The 13,119-nt window shown below is 35.4% G+C and overlaps 2 protein-coding genes across 2 annotated transcripts; one reads left to right on the forward strand and one right to left on the reverse strand.

Moving 5' to 3' along the window:
* Window positions 1-2,511: 2,511 nt before the first annotated feature.
* LOC105337382 (S-adenosylmethionine-dependent nucleotide dehydratase RSAD2) lies at window positions 2,512-9,341 on the forward strand. Its single transcript, XM_011442087.4, has 7 exons — window positions 2,512-2,849; window positions 5,728-5,889; window positions 7,141-7,283; window positions 7,812-7,904; window positions 8,340-8,489; window positions 8,891-8,923; window positions 9,100-9,341. The coding sequence occupies exons 1-7, from the start codon at window positions 2,546-2,548 to the stop codon at window positions 9,262-9,264; spliced, it is 1,050 nt and encodes a 349-aa protein (XP_011440389.3). The 5' UTR covers window positions 2,512-2,545; the 3' UTR covers window positions 9,265-9,341.
* Window positions 9,342-10,996: 1,655 nt separating this feature from the next.
* LOC136269820 (uncharacterized) lies at window positions 10,997-12,589 on the reverse strand. Its single transcript, XM_066065145.1, has one exon. It carries the CDS (start codon window positions 12,587-12,589, stop codon window positions 10,997-10,999), a length of 1,593 nt encoding a protein of 530 aa, XP_065921217.1.
* Between the last annotated feature and the right edge of the window lie 530 nt (window positions 12,590-13,119).

Consider the following 13,119-nt stretch of genomic DNA (forward strand, 5'->3'; position numbering starts at 1 on the left):
ATAGCTTTCGCAGCATTGTTAAGGCGTCCCGATGCTAAAATACGGCTGGAAAACGATATTATTTGAATCATGGCAAAAATAATTTTACCGGGAGCATTTCTTTAAATCTATGTTACATTTATTGACATCGATGTTAAACATTATATTTGATGCATTTTTGTGACGTCATATGTACTTCGTAATCACGTGACAGGCGAATCCTAATATTGCAAATGATCTAGTTAAAACGCATCGGCGCAGGTGATTAATGACATTAAATCATACATATTTTTAAGAAAAATCCTTTGTTAAGTCATAAACTTTGAAGTTCTTGCTTGGGAAAGAAATAGATATTTCGTTTATAGAAGATATTGTTGAAACATTCCACAAAATCATCAAAATAATGCACATTTTTACTAATCAAAAGCGATTTACAAAGAATTTGGGTAAATCCGTAGGTTTCCGCAACACGATTCACATTGGTACTTATATTCTCTACCAATTTTACGTAAAATATTCTAAAATTGTGTTGATCTTTCACCTGCGCCAAGCTGGTTTTACATGCATTAAAATTTTTTCATTCAGTTGTTTACACGTAGCAGGGAGAGTCTCCAAACCACTAGTTTATAAATAGTCTTTTACTGAAAACGAAGCTTTAAAACTGCCGATTATTTGATACTGGTTTTTAATATGAATGAATTCTGTACGTCTAGAATTAACTGCAGCATCTATATAAAGGAAACATGCGGTATTATACTGGTTTGATATAATTCACTTTTAACGTTAAGATACATTCCCTGAGAACTATCGACAGGAATGCAGATCGTGACGTCAAAGTTCATTATGACGTCATATCGTATGAAGTACAGACAAGTGACTTTCTACATATCGCATCGGGAAGCCTTAACATGCCCGCGTTTCCCGTGATTGAACATAGAATGTCAAAATACTGTTTTCTACATAATTCCTTTTAAGCCGTAAAATACGGGAAAAGATTCATCAAATCAATTATGACGTCATAATGGTTCTAGCATTAATAAGACACTCTGGAATCATTTACTAGATCTTGACCTTAAGGAAGGAGTCTTTTCTGGTTTTCGACTTGTCAAACGTAAATTTGATTAATTGTTCATTAAATCAAGATGAAAGGAAATTAAAATAGTATATTTTTCTTTCTTTTTTACTATCATACAACTTGGCATAGAAAAATGTAATCAATGTTTAGAGTGGAACAAGGACTATATTTTTGGCGTAGGAAAATATCACATGTTGCGCAATTCAGAATTGCTGCAGATTATATATATATAATGAGTCTGTTATAGCATTTTAAAAACAATAACAATAATGTTGGATTTTTTTTACTAATGTGAACTAATAATATGATACTTGGGTTTCAGAATATGTTTTTAAAATATGATTTGCCTATCAAATAACATTTTTATAAGCTTTTTAAAGCGCCCATTCTATACATTAATTTTTGTGAAAAAATCACTAAAATCAGTTTTTCTCTCTTATGAAACGGTCAATATATTAGCTTTTCTGTCAATTTATATCTTTATATAAAGTCTTCATAATACATAGAAATTAGAAATATTTTATTATTGGAGGCATAAAAAAAAAATCAAAATTTCTTCAAAATTTAAGAAATTTAGAGGAAATGCGGGCTAAGCAATATCAATTTTAGTATAAATATTTATTCCAATTTAGTAGTATAAGCTGATAGACACTCTCATGGTCTATGATTTCATTGAAGATTTGAATCTTCAAATCTTAAACAAATGTCTACAGAACTTAAAAGAGCTACACTTATTTTTATCACTCTTTACGTTGAGGAAAAAGGTAGTGACCTTGACCTGACCTTTATCCAAAAACAAAAAGGTCAAATTTAATTAAACTGATAGAATCATTAAGTAATATGATCCGTTTGACTGTGTCAAAATGTCATGCATTTCTTATTATAAGAAGTATGTTTGATAATAAAAAGACTCCTTCCTTAATTCCACCGGTACAAAAATAGCACCGTTTTATGTAAACGATAGAAAATTCCAACTTGATAAGGTTAGTTATAAATATGCTACATGCAGTAACCACGTGTATTTCAAACAAACAAAGTGTAAACTAATGTAAATAAACTTTAATAAATGAAGATATATAGACATCAACGCTCTATTATCTCTTGTTGGACATCTGCCAAGTCTGCTCGCGCTATTTCGAATAGAATAAGATGTATTTGTATTTGAAAAAATCATTATATATACGACTTTATCTATTTTATTTGGTATTGTATGAGATAAGATCATTGTTATATCATCTCCAAAAACACTTAGCTTACGACCACTGTATGAAAACTAAAGAATGTAGTTGGTTATTTATACTTCATTTGCGCGTGCACATCTATGTTATACTTTTCATGGAATCGAAAAAGAAAGTAGAAAAACGAAACGGAACATACATTTATATACTTTGCTATCTACAATTAGCTTTAGAAAAACCCATTTTGTTTTTAGAAAATTAAGCCGTGAATAATATTTACGTCTTGGCGGTGAATACTCAGTAACTGATAAACATGGCTATTACGCAGTACGTCAGCATAGCTACCATCCCGCTCTTGATCATTTTGAGTGCCCTCATTGCTGTATGGATTAAAAGCAGAAGAAATCGAAGACCGCCACAGATATCGATAAATGTGCGAGTGGAGGATCAAACAACGACTAAGGAGGGGGAACCGTCACTGAAACCCATAAGTGTCAACTACCACTTGACCCGCCAGTGTAACTATAAATGCGGCTTCTGTTTCCACACAGCCAAGACTTCGTTCGTGTTACCCATTGAGGAGGCAAAGAAAGGCCTAACATTGCTGAAAAATGATGGTATTATTTCGTTGCAATAGTTATATAGTTATAAATTTTTCGTGTGTGTGTGTGTGCAGGGGGGGGGTTATCTCGTGTGGCAGAGCGATACATTTCTCGTATACATGTTTGTGCGGGGTGGGGGGTGTATCTCGTCAGGCAGAGAGTTAAAAATTGGTTTGGGCTGATTCGAAAAAATATCTTGTAAAGACAAATTTCGGCCGAAAATGGGGGGTGGGATGGATCTCTTGGTCCTAAACGTTCGTGATCAGTTAGTATGTAATAACAGTTGTAAGTTTTGTATAATTTTTCTATTTAATGGTAAAGACATAGTAAGTTGTCAGAACTTGTGTCCGAACCATTTGTATATGTATCTTATATACATGTATAAATGTATAAAATAAAATATGTTCAAATCAAAAGTTCGGCTCTAGTTTGCTTCGAGCTTTCGTTTATTGCGATACATTTTTGGGGGAAATTTGGCCGGAATAGATGGATTGGGCCGGGGGGGGGGGGGGAGGTTTGACGTTCTGATTTTTGTGAAAGTGAGAGGATAAGGTCCTATACACGATCCGTTTCACATAACGTTTTTGTTTTTAATAACTTGTCTGTTGGTTAAAGTTCGTCGCCATCAATTATGCGTGTTAATTTGTAGTCAATTAATTTACCGGTGTATATTACTTACATGTACATACGTATACTTCAGCAGGCAAAATGATCTCGCACAATATAGTGCATTATACATGATATCTACATGCATTCACATTTTACAGTAGTTTCTCCTTTTCTTATAGATTTTTTAATTTATACTTAGTTAAAAATCACTATCTGTGTAAAAAAGTTTTGTTCAAGATCTTTGATAATTATGTAACTGTTTGCATATATCTACTGCTCAATCGTTCTAGTATAATTATTCTTACAATCAACAGTTGCGTTCAATTATTACTCCATAAATGCAAGTGCTTCCAGTAAAGCTGCGGGAACAAACATCTAATTAAAATTGATCGCTACGCAGCGATCGTACGTGAGCGGATCTAAGATTTAACTTTAATTGATTGGATTAAAATCATGACCACAGGTCGGATATTTGCAATTAACATGTCTAGTTTATATTTTACTGGTATTGTCCACCCCCCCCCCCCCTAAAAAAAACCCCAACCCAACCCCCCCCCCCCCAAAAAAAAAAACCCCACACACACTCATATATACCCTTTTAAAAGAAAGAATCGTTCAGGGGTTAAATTAATCCTTTCTTTTTTGAAAATGTCTAATCAATATATCAAAACTGAAGCTTTTGTATCTACTTTGAATATTTCCTTATATAACATTTATCGGTATATATTGTTTTGTCTCTTTATTATACCGGATAGAAATATATTTTTTCCGTTTAGAAATTGAATATCTGAGGCGGAAAAAAGAGTATTTTTAAAGTAAGTTAAAAACAAAAGCGATTTGAGTCATATTTTCAAACATTAGATATACCGGTTATATATTCTAAAAAAAATCTCATCCAAGGACAGATACTTTTTAATGGTTGTGCAGAAGCTCTATCATAATTCAAGGTAGCTGCAGGTATGTAGCCCCCGGTCTGATACCGCCTCGACTCTTACCGATTAGGATTAAAAATACGAAGATATTTGGATGGTATTAAAGATAATGAGAAATGGACACAAGTTACACTTGTTTTCACATGCACAGAATACAGTAAGTATGTTGCGTGAACCGTATAAAAAAAAACCATTTGTATGTCGGGGTGTAAGTAACGTATCTAGCCCAGTGAGTAGAGTTCACTGATTAAATGGACACTGGTTCCCGAAGCCTTCCGATGTACTTTTATTATCGAAAGGCATCGGGAACATATATCTAGATCAGCCATCCTAATATGTCACCGATCCGGGTATCTCTAGTCTACTGAGTAGTCTTCACCGATCAAACGTACCTTAGTTCCCGAGACTTTCCGATGTGCCAACACAATCGGAAGGTCTCGAGAACTAAGCTAGACCAGGCCTCCATAACCCTGAATGTAGTTCGCCGATCGGGGTTTCTATACCCACGTGAGTTGTGTTCACTGATCAAGCGTACCCTGATTCCCGAGGCCTTCCGATGCGCTTGCACAATCGGAAGGCATCGGGAACTTATATAGATAAGCCATACTAGTGTCACCGATTCGGGGGGGGGGGGGGGGTGCGGGTACCTTTAGCCTATTGAATAGTGTTTACCGATTGGGGTAGCTCTAGACTGGTGAGTAGTGTTCACTGATCAAGCAAACGCTGGTTTCCGATTTGCTTGAAAATCGGAGGGCATCAGGAGATTAGTTAAGGTCAGCGAACCAGTGTCACCAATCGAGGGGATCTCTAGCCTAGTGAATATTGTTCAACTATCAAACGTACTCTTATTCCCGATGTCTTCCGATGTGCTTGCACAATCGGAAGGCGTCTGGCACTTAGCTAGATCAGCTTATCTAGCTCAGTAAGTAGTGTTTACCGACCAGGGTGTCTCTAGCCTAGTGAGTTGTGTTCACCGATCAAGCATCACCTGTTCCCGATGCCTTCCGATGTACATACATAATTGGAAGGCATCGGGTACTTACATGTAGCAAGATCAGGCATCCTAGCTGACAGTAAGTATTGTTCACAGATCAAGGAGTCCCTAGCCTAGTGAGTAGTGTTCTTCGATCAAGCGCACTGTGGTTCCCGAGGCATTCCGATGTGCTTGCACAATCGGAATGCCTCCGAACTAGGCTTGATTAGGCGTCCCTAGCTTAGTGAGTAGTGTTTGCTGATCGGCACCGTTGTGTTCATACAGTTGAAAAGTAATTAAGTGTAGTTGATGACCGCAGAAGGATTTATGTGTGGATTGTTAGATTGGTTCAGATGAGTGTATGATGAAACATTTTCAGGTATGGAGAAGGTCAATTTTGCTGGTGGCGAGCCTTTCATTGTCAAGCGCGGGGCTTATTTGGGGGAACTGGTCCGCTTCTGCAAAGAGGACCTTCAGCTGCCAAGTGTTACAGTGGTCAGTAACGGGAGTCTCATCACAGAAAAATGGTTCGAAAAATATGGTGAGTTTAATTATCATGTTCATATTCTATTGATGGATTGTCAAAGTCCGTAAAACCTTGCTAGCTGCAAATGGGAAAGCTTGTATGACAATGTGACAAGAGCGGATCGGTGAGTGGCGATGAGACGAGAAGGGGGGAAGGGGGTTAAGAGCATGAATCATTCATTCAAAAATTTTCTCTACATTAAAAATAGAATCCTTTTTTTTGGTCAATTAAACTGAATAAAATTGTTTTTATGCAGACACCGATGAGACTGAATAAAAATGTTTGGAAATGTCATAACTGGATGTAAAACCACTGTCTCATGTCCCGGCTTTCAGACACAATGCATGTTTTAAACTACTTCCAAAATGAAGAAAATAATTACAAAGAATCAATATTTGTACATGAACAAGATTATGGGCATTAGGAACTTAATAAACAGAAAATTAAATAAACAAACTTGAGAAATTTCTGCATACACCATGATATAGTTTGGGTAAAGATGCATGGGTCTCAGTACATTTATATTAAAGCAAATATAAATCGTGAATTATCAGGATAAAATGTATACCATTATTCCAAAATACTCTTTAAAATATAAAAAGATTTTTTTACATCTTGCATGTTTCAAAAGGGATATGTTTTGAATGGAACGTATCCTTTTCAATGATAAGATTTACATGGCGCCGTAAATTCTGGTATAATGGTAGGATGATATTACTGACCGACACAAGTCAAGAAACATATTCTAAGTAATAAGAAGCACCAATTTTCCTTGTGACTTTAAAAGCATGTTTTCAGGAGAGATTCATCTTCCACGATATTACATAATAAAAATTGTAAAACTGAATCTTTAGGGGAATATGAGAAAGAGAATAGGTGTCTGATTTTTGCATAGATGAATGCAGATTGATTTCAATGCGAAATTTGAATGCCGTGTTCTATTCTCTCAGTTTTGGCATTCAAGTTGATTTAATACATGTTTTAGTTGCATGATTATGTTACAATTGGACAATGTTTTATTTTGCTCTGAATTCTAGAAGGTAAAAACTCATCTACTAACATTTATCAGCTAATTGCATTTGTTAAAATGAAAGTGGTTCACGAGACTTGATTTCTGACTTTTTTGAAACTTCAATGCGATCATGAAAAAAAAGTGTCCTACTTTTTTTCTTTTAAAAGAAACTCAATCTTCAATATCTGCTCTTGAATGTTCAAAGCGATTTAAATCGACACAGCTTTAATGCGATATAAAATCGTTAACTGCAGGAAAATACCTGGACATTTTGGCGGTGTCATGTGACAGTTTTGACCCGGAAACAAACCGACTAATCGGCAGGTGTCAGAACTCTACCAAGAAAGACCACTTGGAAAGTTTGTACCGAGTTCGTGATTGGTGTCTGAAATATGAGGTACCTCAAAAATGCTTTTATAAAAGAAAAGTAGAATTCGTTATTTTTGCTTCACGTTTATTTGCGAAAGTAACGCATTTATTCGCGAAAAATTTTTTTTATCTACGAAAATGAGCTCAATGGGCTTTCGTATGCAACCTGTACCCTTAGTGTTATTTCAAACAAAACCCAAAACTTTTATTCATATAATACAACCTATCGTACGACTTTACAATACACACTAGATGCAATAATGAAGCCCCCCCACCCCCCCTTTTTTTTAGGGGGGGGGGGGTCCAGTAAATTTAGATTTAAAAAATCGGAAGAGAGGGCTAAATAAATGCAGCTACATGTAAATACAAACGTTTTTACTGTATCCTTATTTGTCACAAGACAAGATCTACTTTAAAGTTGTTCACTTATCAAATTACATCCTACAACAGGAACTTCTACTCATTGCCATTGTTGTCTGGGCGTCAATTTTGAATGTTTTTTCCTGCATATATACACACCTCACAATAATTGTATCCGATATTTTATTTTTCCAAGGTTGCTTTTAAAATCAACACCGTGGTCAATGTCCACAATAAGAATGAAGACATGAACGCTTATATATCGGAACTGGGTCCCTGCCGCTGGAAGGTAAAACTCCCGACAAATGAACTATGATATTCTATAAGTAATACGTATCAATTCTGCTCAAATACTGTCTAATAAAAAAGTAAAAGTTATGAAATGGTTAAACTGTAGTGCCGTTTGTCATTTTAATTACGTTGAGTAATGATCATACATTTAGTTCAAATGTTATCAGCGCTCTACTACAATAATAACAACAACAACCAAAACGTGTTTTTTTTTTAAAATAAGGAACAGTTTAGATGTCCATGCAAAATGACAACAGTATCTTGAGAGTGTTATATAGTGACTATGGACGCATAAATGAAATATGTATTGCAAAAAATATACGGCTGAATTTCCATATTTTGTAATCTATATTTTATACATCAAGCATGCACAAATGTCGTTAATTTTCTTATTGATTTTACAGGATTTGTTTTAAAAATTCTTCTTGTACAGGTTTTTCAATGTCTTTTGATTGGCGGAGAGAACGCTGGAAAGAACGCAATCAGAAACGCGGAAGGGATGGTCGTGACGTCACAGGAATTCAAGAACTTCTGCGAACGCCACAAAAATATCACTAGTTTGGTTCCAGAATCGAATGAGCAGGTAATTTGAATCATCCAATTATCAATAACAGTGACGAAAATAGGGTTAGATATATATATATATATATATGGTTTTGATTTACATACTCTAAAACCATTTATTATCGTGAAGGTAAAATTTCGTGGTTTGAAATACTAGGCACAGTGCTATTTGAGTAATGATGAATGCATGTAAAACATTAAGGAGAAAAAAAAGGAAGTGAAATAAAGTATGTCAGTCATACATGTAGGAGATTTCACTAAGGGAATGTCAAAATTTGCTTGTAAGGACGCACAGCAAATTTTTGAGGGATAAAATTCCATCGTATATTAATATGTATTTCAGTACTTTATTTATATCGAGAGCTTGTTACGAAATGGTTTTTGCAAAAACAGTACTGTAACTTATTTGTTATTTTGCAGATGAAAGACAGTTATCTCATTCTTGACGAATACGTAAGTTTTTTAATATTTATACATTAAAAAAAAATACCGATAGATATTTAAAGATGAAAGACAATAATTTTTGTGTGCAAATTTTGACGTAATTCTTGCTTTACGCCTATCCAATGATATATTAAATAGATAAAAAGTTGTAGACCCCGTTGATATAAAATAGTTTGATTTTGTAGATGCGGTTTTTGGATTGTACCCGGGGAAGTAAAGACCCCTCCCGCTCTTTGCTAGATGTCGGGGTGAAAAACGCCCTCAAGTTCAGCGGATTCGACGAGAAAATGTTTTTGAAAAGAGGCGGGAAATACACGTGGAGTAAAGCCGATATGAAGCTCGATTGGTAATCCTGGGGGCCGTTTCAACAAACAAAATTAAGATTTCGATTTGTCATTAGACAAAAAAAATTATCACGATATTTATTTTTAAAAAACCAATTGTATTGTAAATAGGCCAGTCTCAATCTTAAAAAAAACCACAACCTACAAACCAAACAGCATTGATAAGCTTTAAGTTTAACATCGTTTAATAAGAAATCGGTAGAGTATATTGCTTTAACTTAAAAAAAAATATCTATTTGTCTCCACTGCACTAGTTATTACTGTTTATAATCATTTGTAAAACATAACTTTCAAGAACATCTCAGATTTCCTTGAATGCACTTAGGCCTACATGTTTTTCGTACCCTTTTCAACAAATATTAATGATTGCGTTGATATAATTCATATTTTATATATACAAACGCAAAATTAATGCAATTTAATCACGCATTTTCTGTAACCGAATCTGCTCCCATTTAAAACAGTAATAATGTATAATTCGTAAATTTAATTTATGATTCCATTTCCGAGCGTAAACGGTTAAAAAAAAAAAGAAAGATTTGCAAGATTCATTAGATTTAGGATATATTTTTTATGTCATTCTCAGAAATCTGTTAGAGCTGAAAAGTTTTTTTTATTTTTTGCAAATGTGCATTGATAAATATTTTTGTATATTTGTGAGAGTAAGGCCCATTTATAATAACCCCCTTGACTCTAACCGCTACCGAAAATGGTATTTTTTGATAATATTTCTACATGCAGATTAGAATGTTCATATGAAATATTAAAAAAGGTTTTTTTATCCCAACATTTCTTGTAGTTGTATACTCGAAAATTAGTTCTTGATTTGACTCGATACATGGAATCATAATAAATTAGGAAAACAAGAGTTAAGGTTCCTTTTTTTATTTTGGACCTGAAAGATATATAAAAAGAGATTCCTCGAGTTTACTAAGTATTCATAATCCGGCCATTTTTTCAGCTAATGTAATGCTATTCTTTTGTGTCAAAAATTATTTTAATTTTTTTGCTTGTTATTGTTATTTTTATATTTTGTTACATTATCAAAATTTTTAAGAGTGATTTTGTTTTCTTTATTTTATTTGTCCATCAAAATGTCACATGCACTTCATATTGAAATGCCTGTTCTGATATTTCATTTAAATTTTGTTTATATTGCATGATATAACCATATTTATCAAATTAACTATTTTATTTTAATCATTACATTTTTCTTTTGTGTTGTTATCACAGAATAAACCTCAACTTTACTCAGCCATATTATCTGCTTAGAGTTGTCTTTCTTGCACTATTTACGCGACTTCTAAGCTACTGCACATTTAAATTACATACATTGACGATATTGGATTAAACATATTATGCTTGCATTTAAACATGAAAACTAAAGGTAAAAAAGGTCAAGACACAAAAAGAGGACTGTGGTGGTATAATGCGTATTGTTCATCGTCATACACACTCTTGATTTAGAACAAAAATGTTTTGACAATTGTGAAAACATGTTTTGATGGTATGGATGGAGTGTTCTGTATATACGGAAGATATGTAAGAAATTATTCCATGTCAAATCTTTGATGAAATATGGAACATTTAATCCAAAAATGTGTATACTAAAATGAATAATACAGGTTATTCAACTATCGAAATAGTATAAACTTTTTGGCGTTTTTTGTAGTACGGATCCAACATTTGTCAAACTTCCATCTGAATTCTTGGCGACAAAGTGCATCAAATATTTTTTCTAGCTCATACTATACAAAAGAATAGTATCACAAGCTTCAATGGATTGATTCGTGATAAAGAAGATGTTTTTCAGTCGAGGATTGAAGCAGAGCTTCACGGGATATTTCACGTTATCGATGATGACTTGCCGTTTTGTGAAGTTTTCCGTCAGACGGAGGACCACGCTAGCGCCATTGCTGCAGACGTACACGTTATTGTTACCATCTACCTCCACCCCAGAAACTCCTTTCAAATTAACTTTGTCTTGGAGAACTAATTCCATGGTTTGGTCCGAGTTGACAACCAGTAGCATGTTTTGTCGTATGTCGGTGACGAAAAATCTTCCGTTTTCATCCGGACGGGACGAAATGTAGTACGGACTTCGAAGTTGGTTCATTCCTGTTTTGTCTCCATGCAGAATTTTTAAAATTTTCCCGCGTTTGTCGATGAATTTGATGGCTGCCCTGGATTTGCCCATTTCGGAACAAGTTACGACAAATACGTCTTTGTGGAATGCGATGCCTCGACAAGCTCCGTAAGTTTCGAAGTACCGAACGGGTGCGATGCTTTCCCGAATTCTGTAAATACGGACTTTCTTCCGGTGTGGAAAGGTCACGGCAATATGGTCGTCATCAGTGGAAGTTATATCCCATGGTGCATCGTACTTGACGTCACCACAACTCAGATTATGTCTAAATTTTCCTTCTTCATCAAAGAGCTTTAGATTTCCGTTTTCGTTGTCAGCTAAAACTATGTTTCCCTTTCCCATATAAACTGCTCCTGTGAAATTGCAAACTTTCGAATCGGACGCGATACTGCCATTGAAATTGAAAAGTCTTTCTGCGATGTTCGCCGATTTTTTGTGCTTTGGAGGGTCTGCAAGTTTAATTTTGTTTTCATTAGACGTCAAATGACCGATTTCTTTTCCATCTAAAGCATTTTCTTCAAATTCAGAGGTAAAGACATAGCTATACGATGTTTGTTTATTTGCGGTCGTGTCAGATATGAACTCGGCTTGTGTATACCTTTTTAATTCCTCTGTTATTGGAGCATGGTAAAGTATCTGTCCCTTTATATTTCTCTTTAAACTAGCCTCAAGCTTTTCCTTTCTGTGTGCCATTGTCCTTACCATTTTTCTGTAGCGCGCTATCTGTTCATCCAACAAATCCATCTCTCCTTCGTGGACTCTTTCTATTTGCTGGGCTGTCTTCGATTCCATGGAGTCCAGAACTGCTTTGAAATGTCTCATTTTCGCATTTACTCTCGCAATGATCTGCCTCTTTTCTTTGACCAGCTTTTTACGATTTTCGTCTTTGAATTGGATGACGGAGTCTGCATACTGGATACACTCCTCGACTTCATCTACAAGCTTATCAATGTTGATCCCGAGGTCTTTTTCGATGTCCACTTCTTCCACATCCTTCACGTTTCCACATTTTCGGTGATCCAATGCAACGCAGGTCACGCACACAAGACAAGCATGGTCCACGCAAAACAGATTTAAGTCTTTTTCTGTATGCAGAGAACAAGCACCGGTACCCTCTTCGTCGTACACGTGTTCAGGTTTCAATGAAAAAATGTCAACAATATCGTGATTTTTCAACAGTTTCATGCTTCTGTGTTGGTCAATGCAAAATGCACACAGCCCTTCTTGACAATTCACACACCAATGCGAAGCCGCTTTGAGGGCGTCATCCTTTCCCTGGCAAGGTTCGCAAAATCTCACCTGAAATGTTTTGTCCATAAAAGTACTGCTAGTAACAGGACGAGGGGAAAGCTGGAGTGTTGCGTTTGGAATCTGCAAAGTGTTGCGAGCACTTCGAGAATTTGGCAGATCAGTTGCCAACCTTGAATTTCTTCGAGACAAATCCTGAAGGACGAAAGAAGAATATCCTTGTGATCTTCGGAACAAGGAAACTGTCGAATTAGTATCCTTGAACTGGGGGATAGGTTCCCGGCAAACTGGACAAAGTACTTCGATATCCGGACGTTTTCCGTTTTGCGAAAATCCGGTTAAGTATGATTTAATGCATGATTCGCAAAATATATGCGAACATGGCAAGGTACTAGGTCTCTTCAACCCTTCTTCGCACAAAGGACAAACCAGCAGCAGATCTCTCCCCGAATCGGTAAAGAGGGAGG

This window comes from Magallana gigas, chromosome 7 (genome assembly GCF_963853765.1).
Source record: "Magallana gigas chromosome 7, xbMagGiga1.1, whole genome shotgun sequence".
In the NCBI taxonomy this organism is placed as follows: Eukaryota; Metazoa; Mollusca; class Bivalvia; order Ostreida; family Ostreidae; genus Magallana; species Magallana gigas.

Bases quoted from the DNA above. Each gene is read 5' to 3' on its own strand.
- LOC136269820 (XM_066065145.1), bottom strand. From the start codon at position 12,589: ATGAAACTGTTGAAAAATCACGATATTGTTGACATTTTTTCATTGAAA.
- LOC105337382 (XM_011442087.4), top strand. From the start codon at position 2,546: ATGGCTATTACGCAGTACGTCAGCATAGCTACCATCCCGCTCTTGATC. The intron at 5,890-7,140 runs GTGAGTTTAATT...CGTTAACTGCAG, and splicing joins AAAATGGTTCGAAAAATATG to GAAAATACCTGGACATTTTG. The intron at 7,905-8,339 runs GTAAAACTCCCG...CTTCTTGTACAG, and splicing joins TGGGTCCCTGCCGCTGGAAG to GTTTTTCAATGTCTTTTGAT.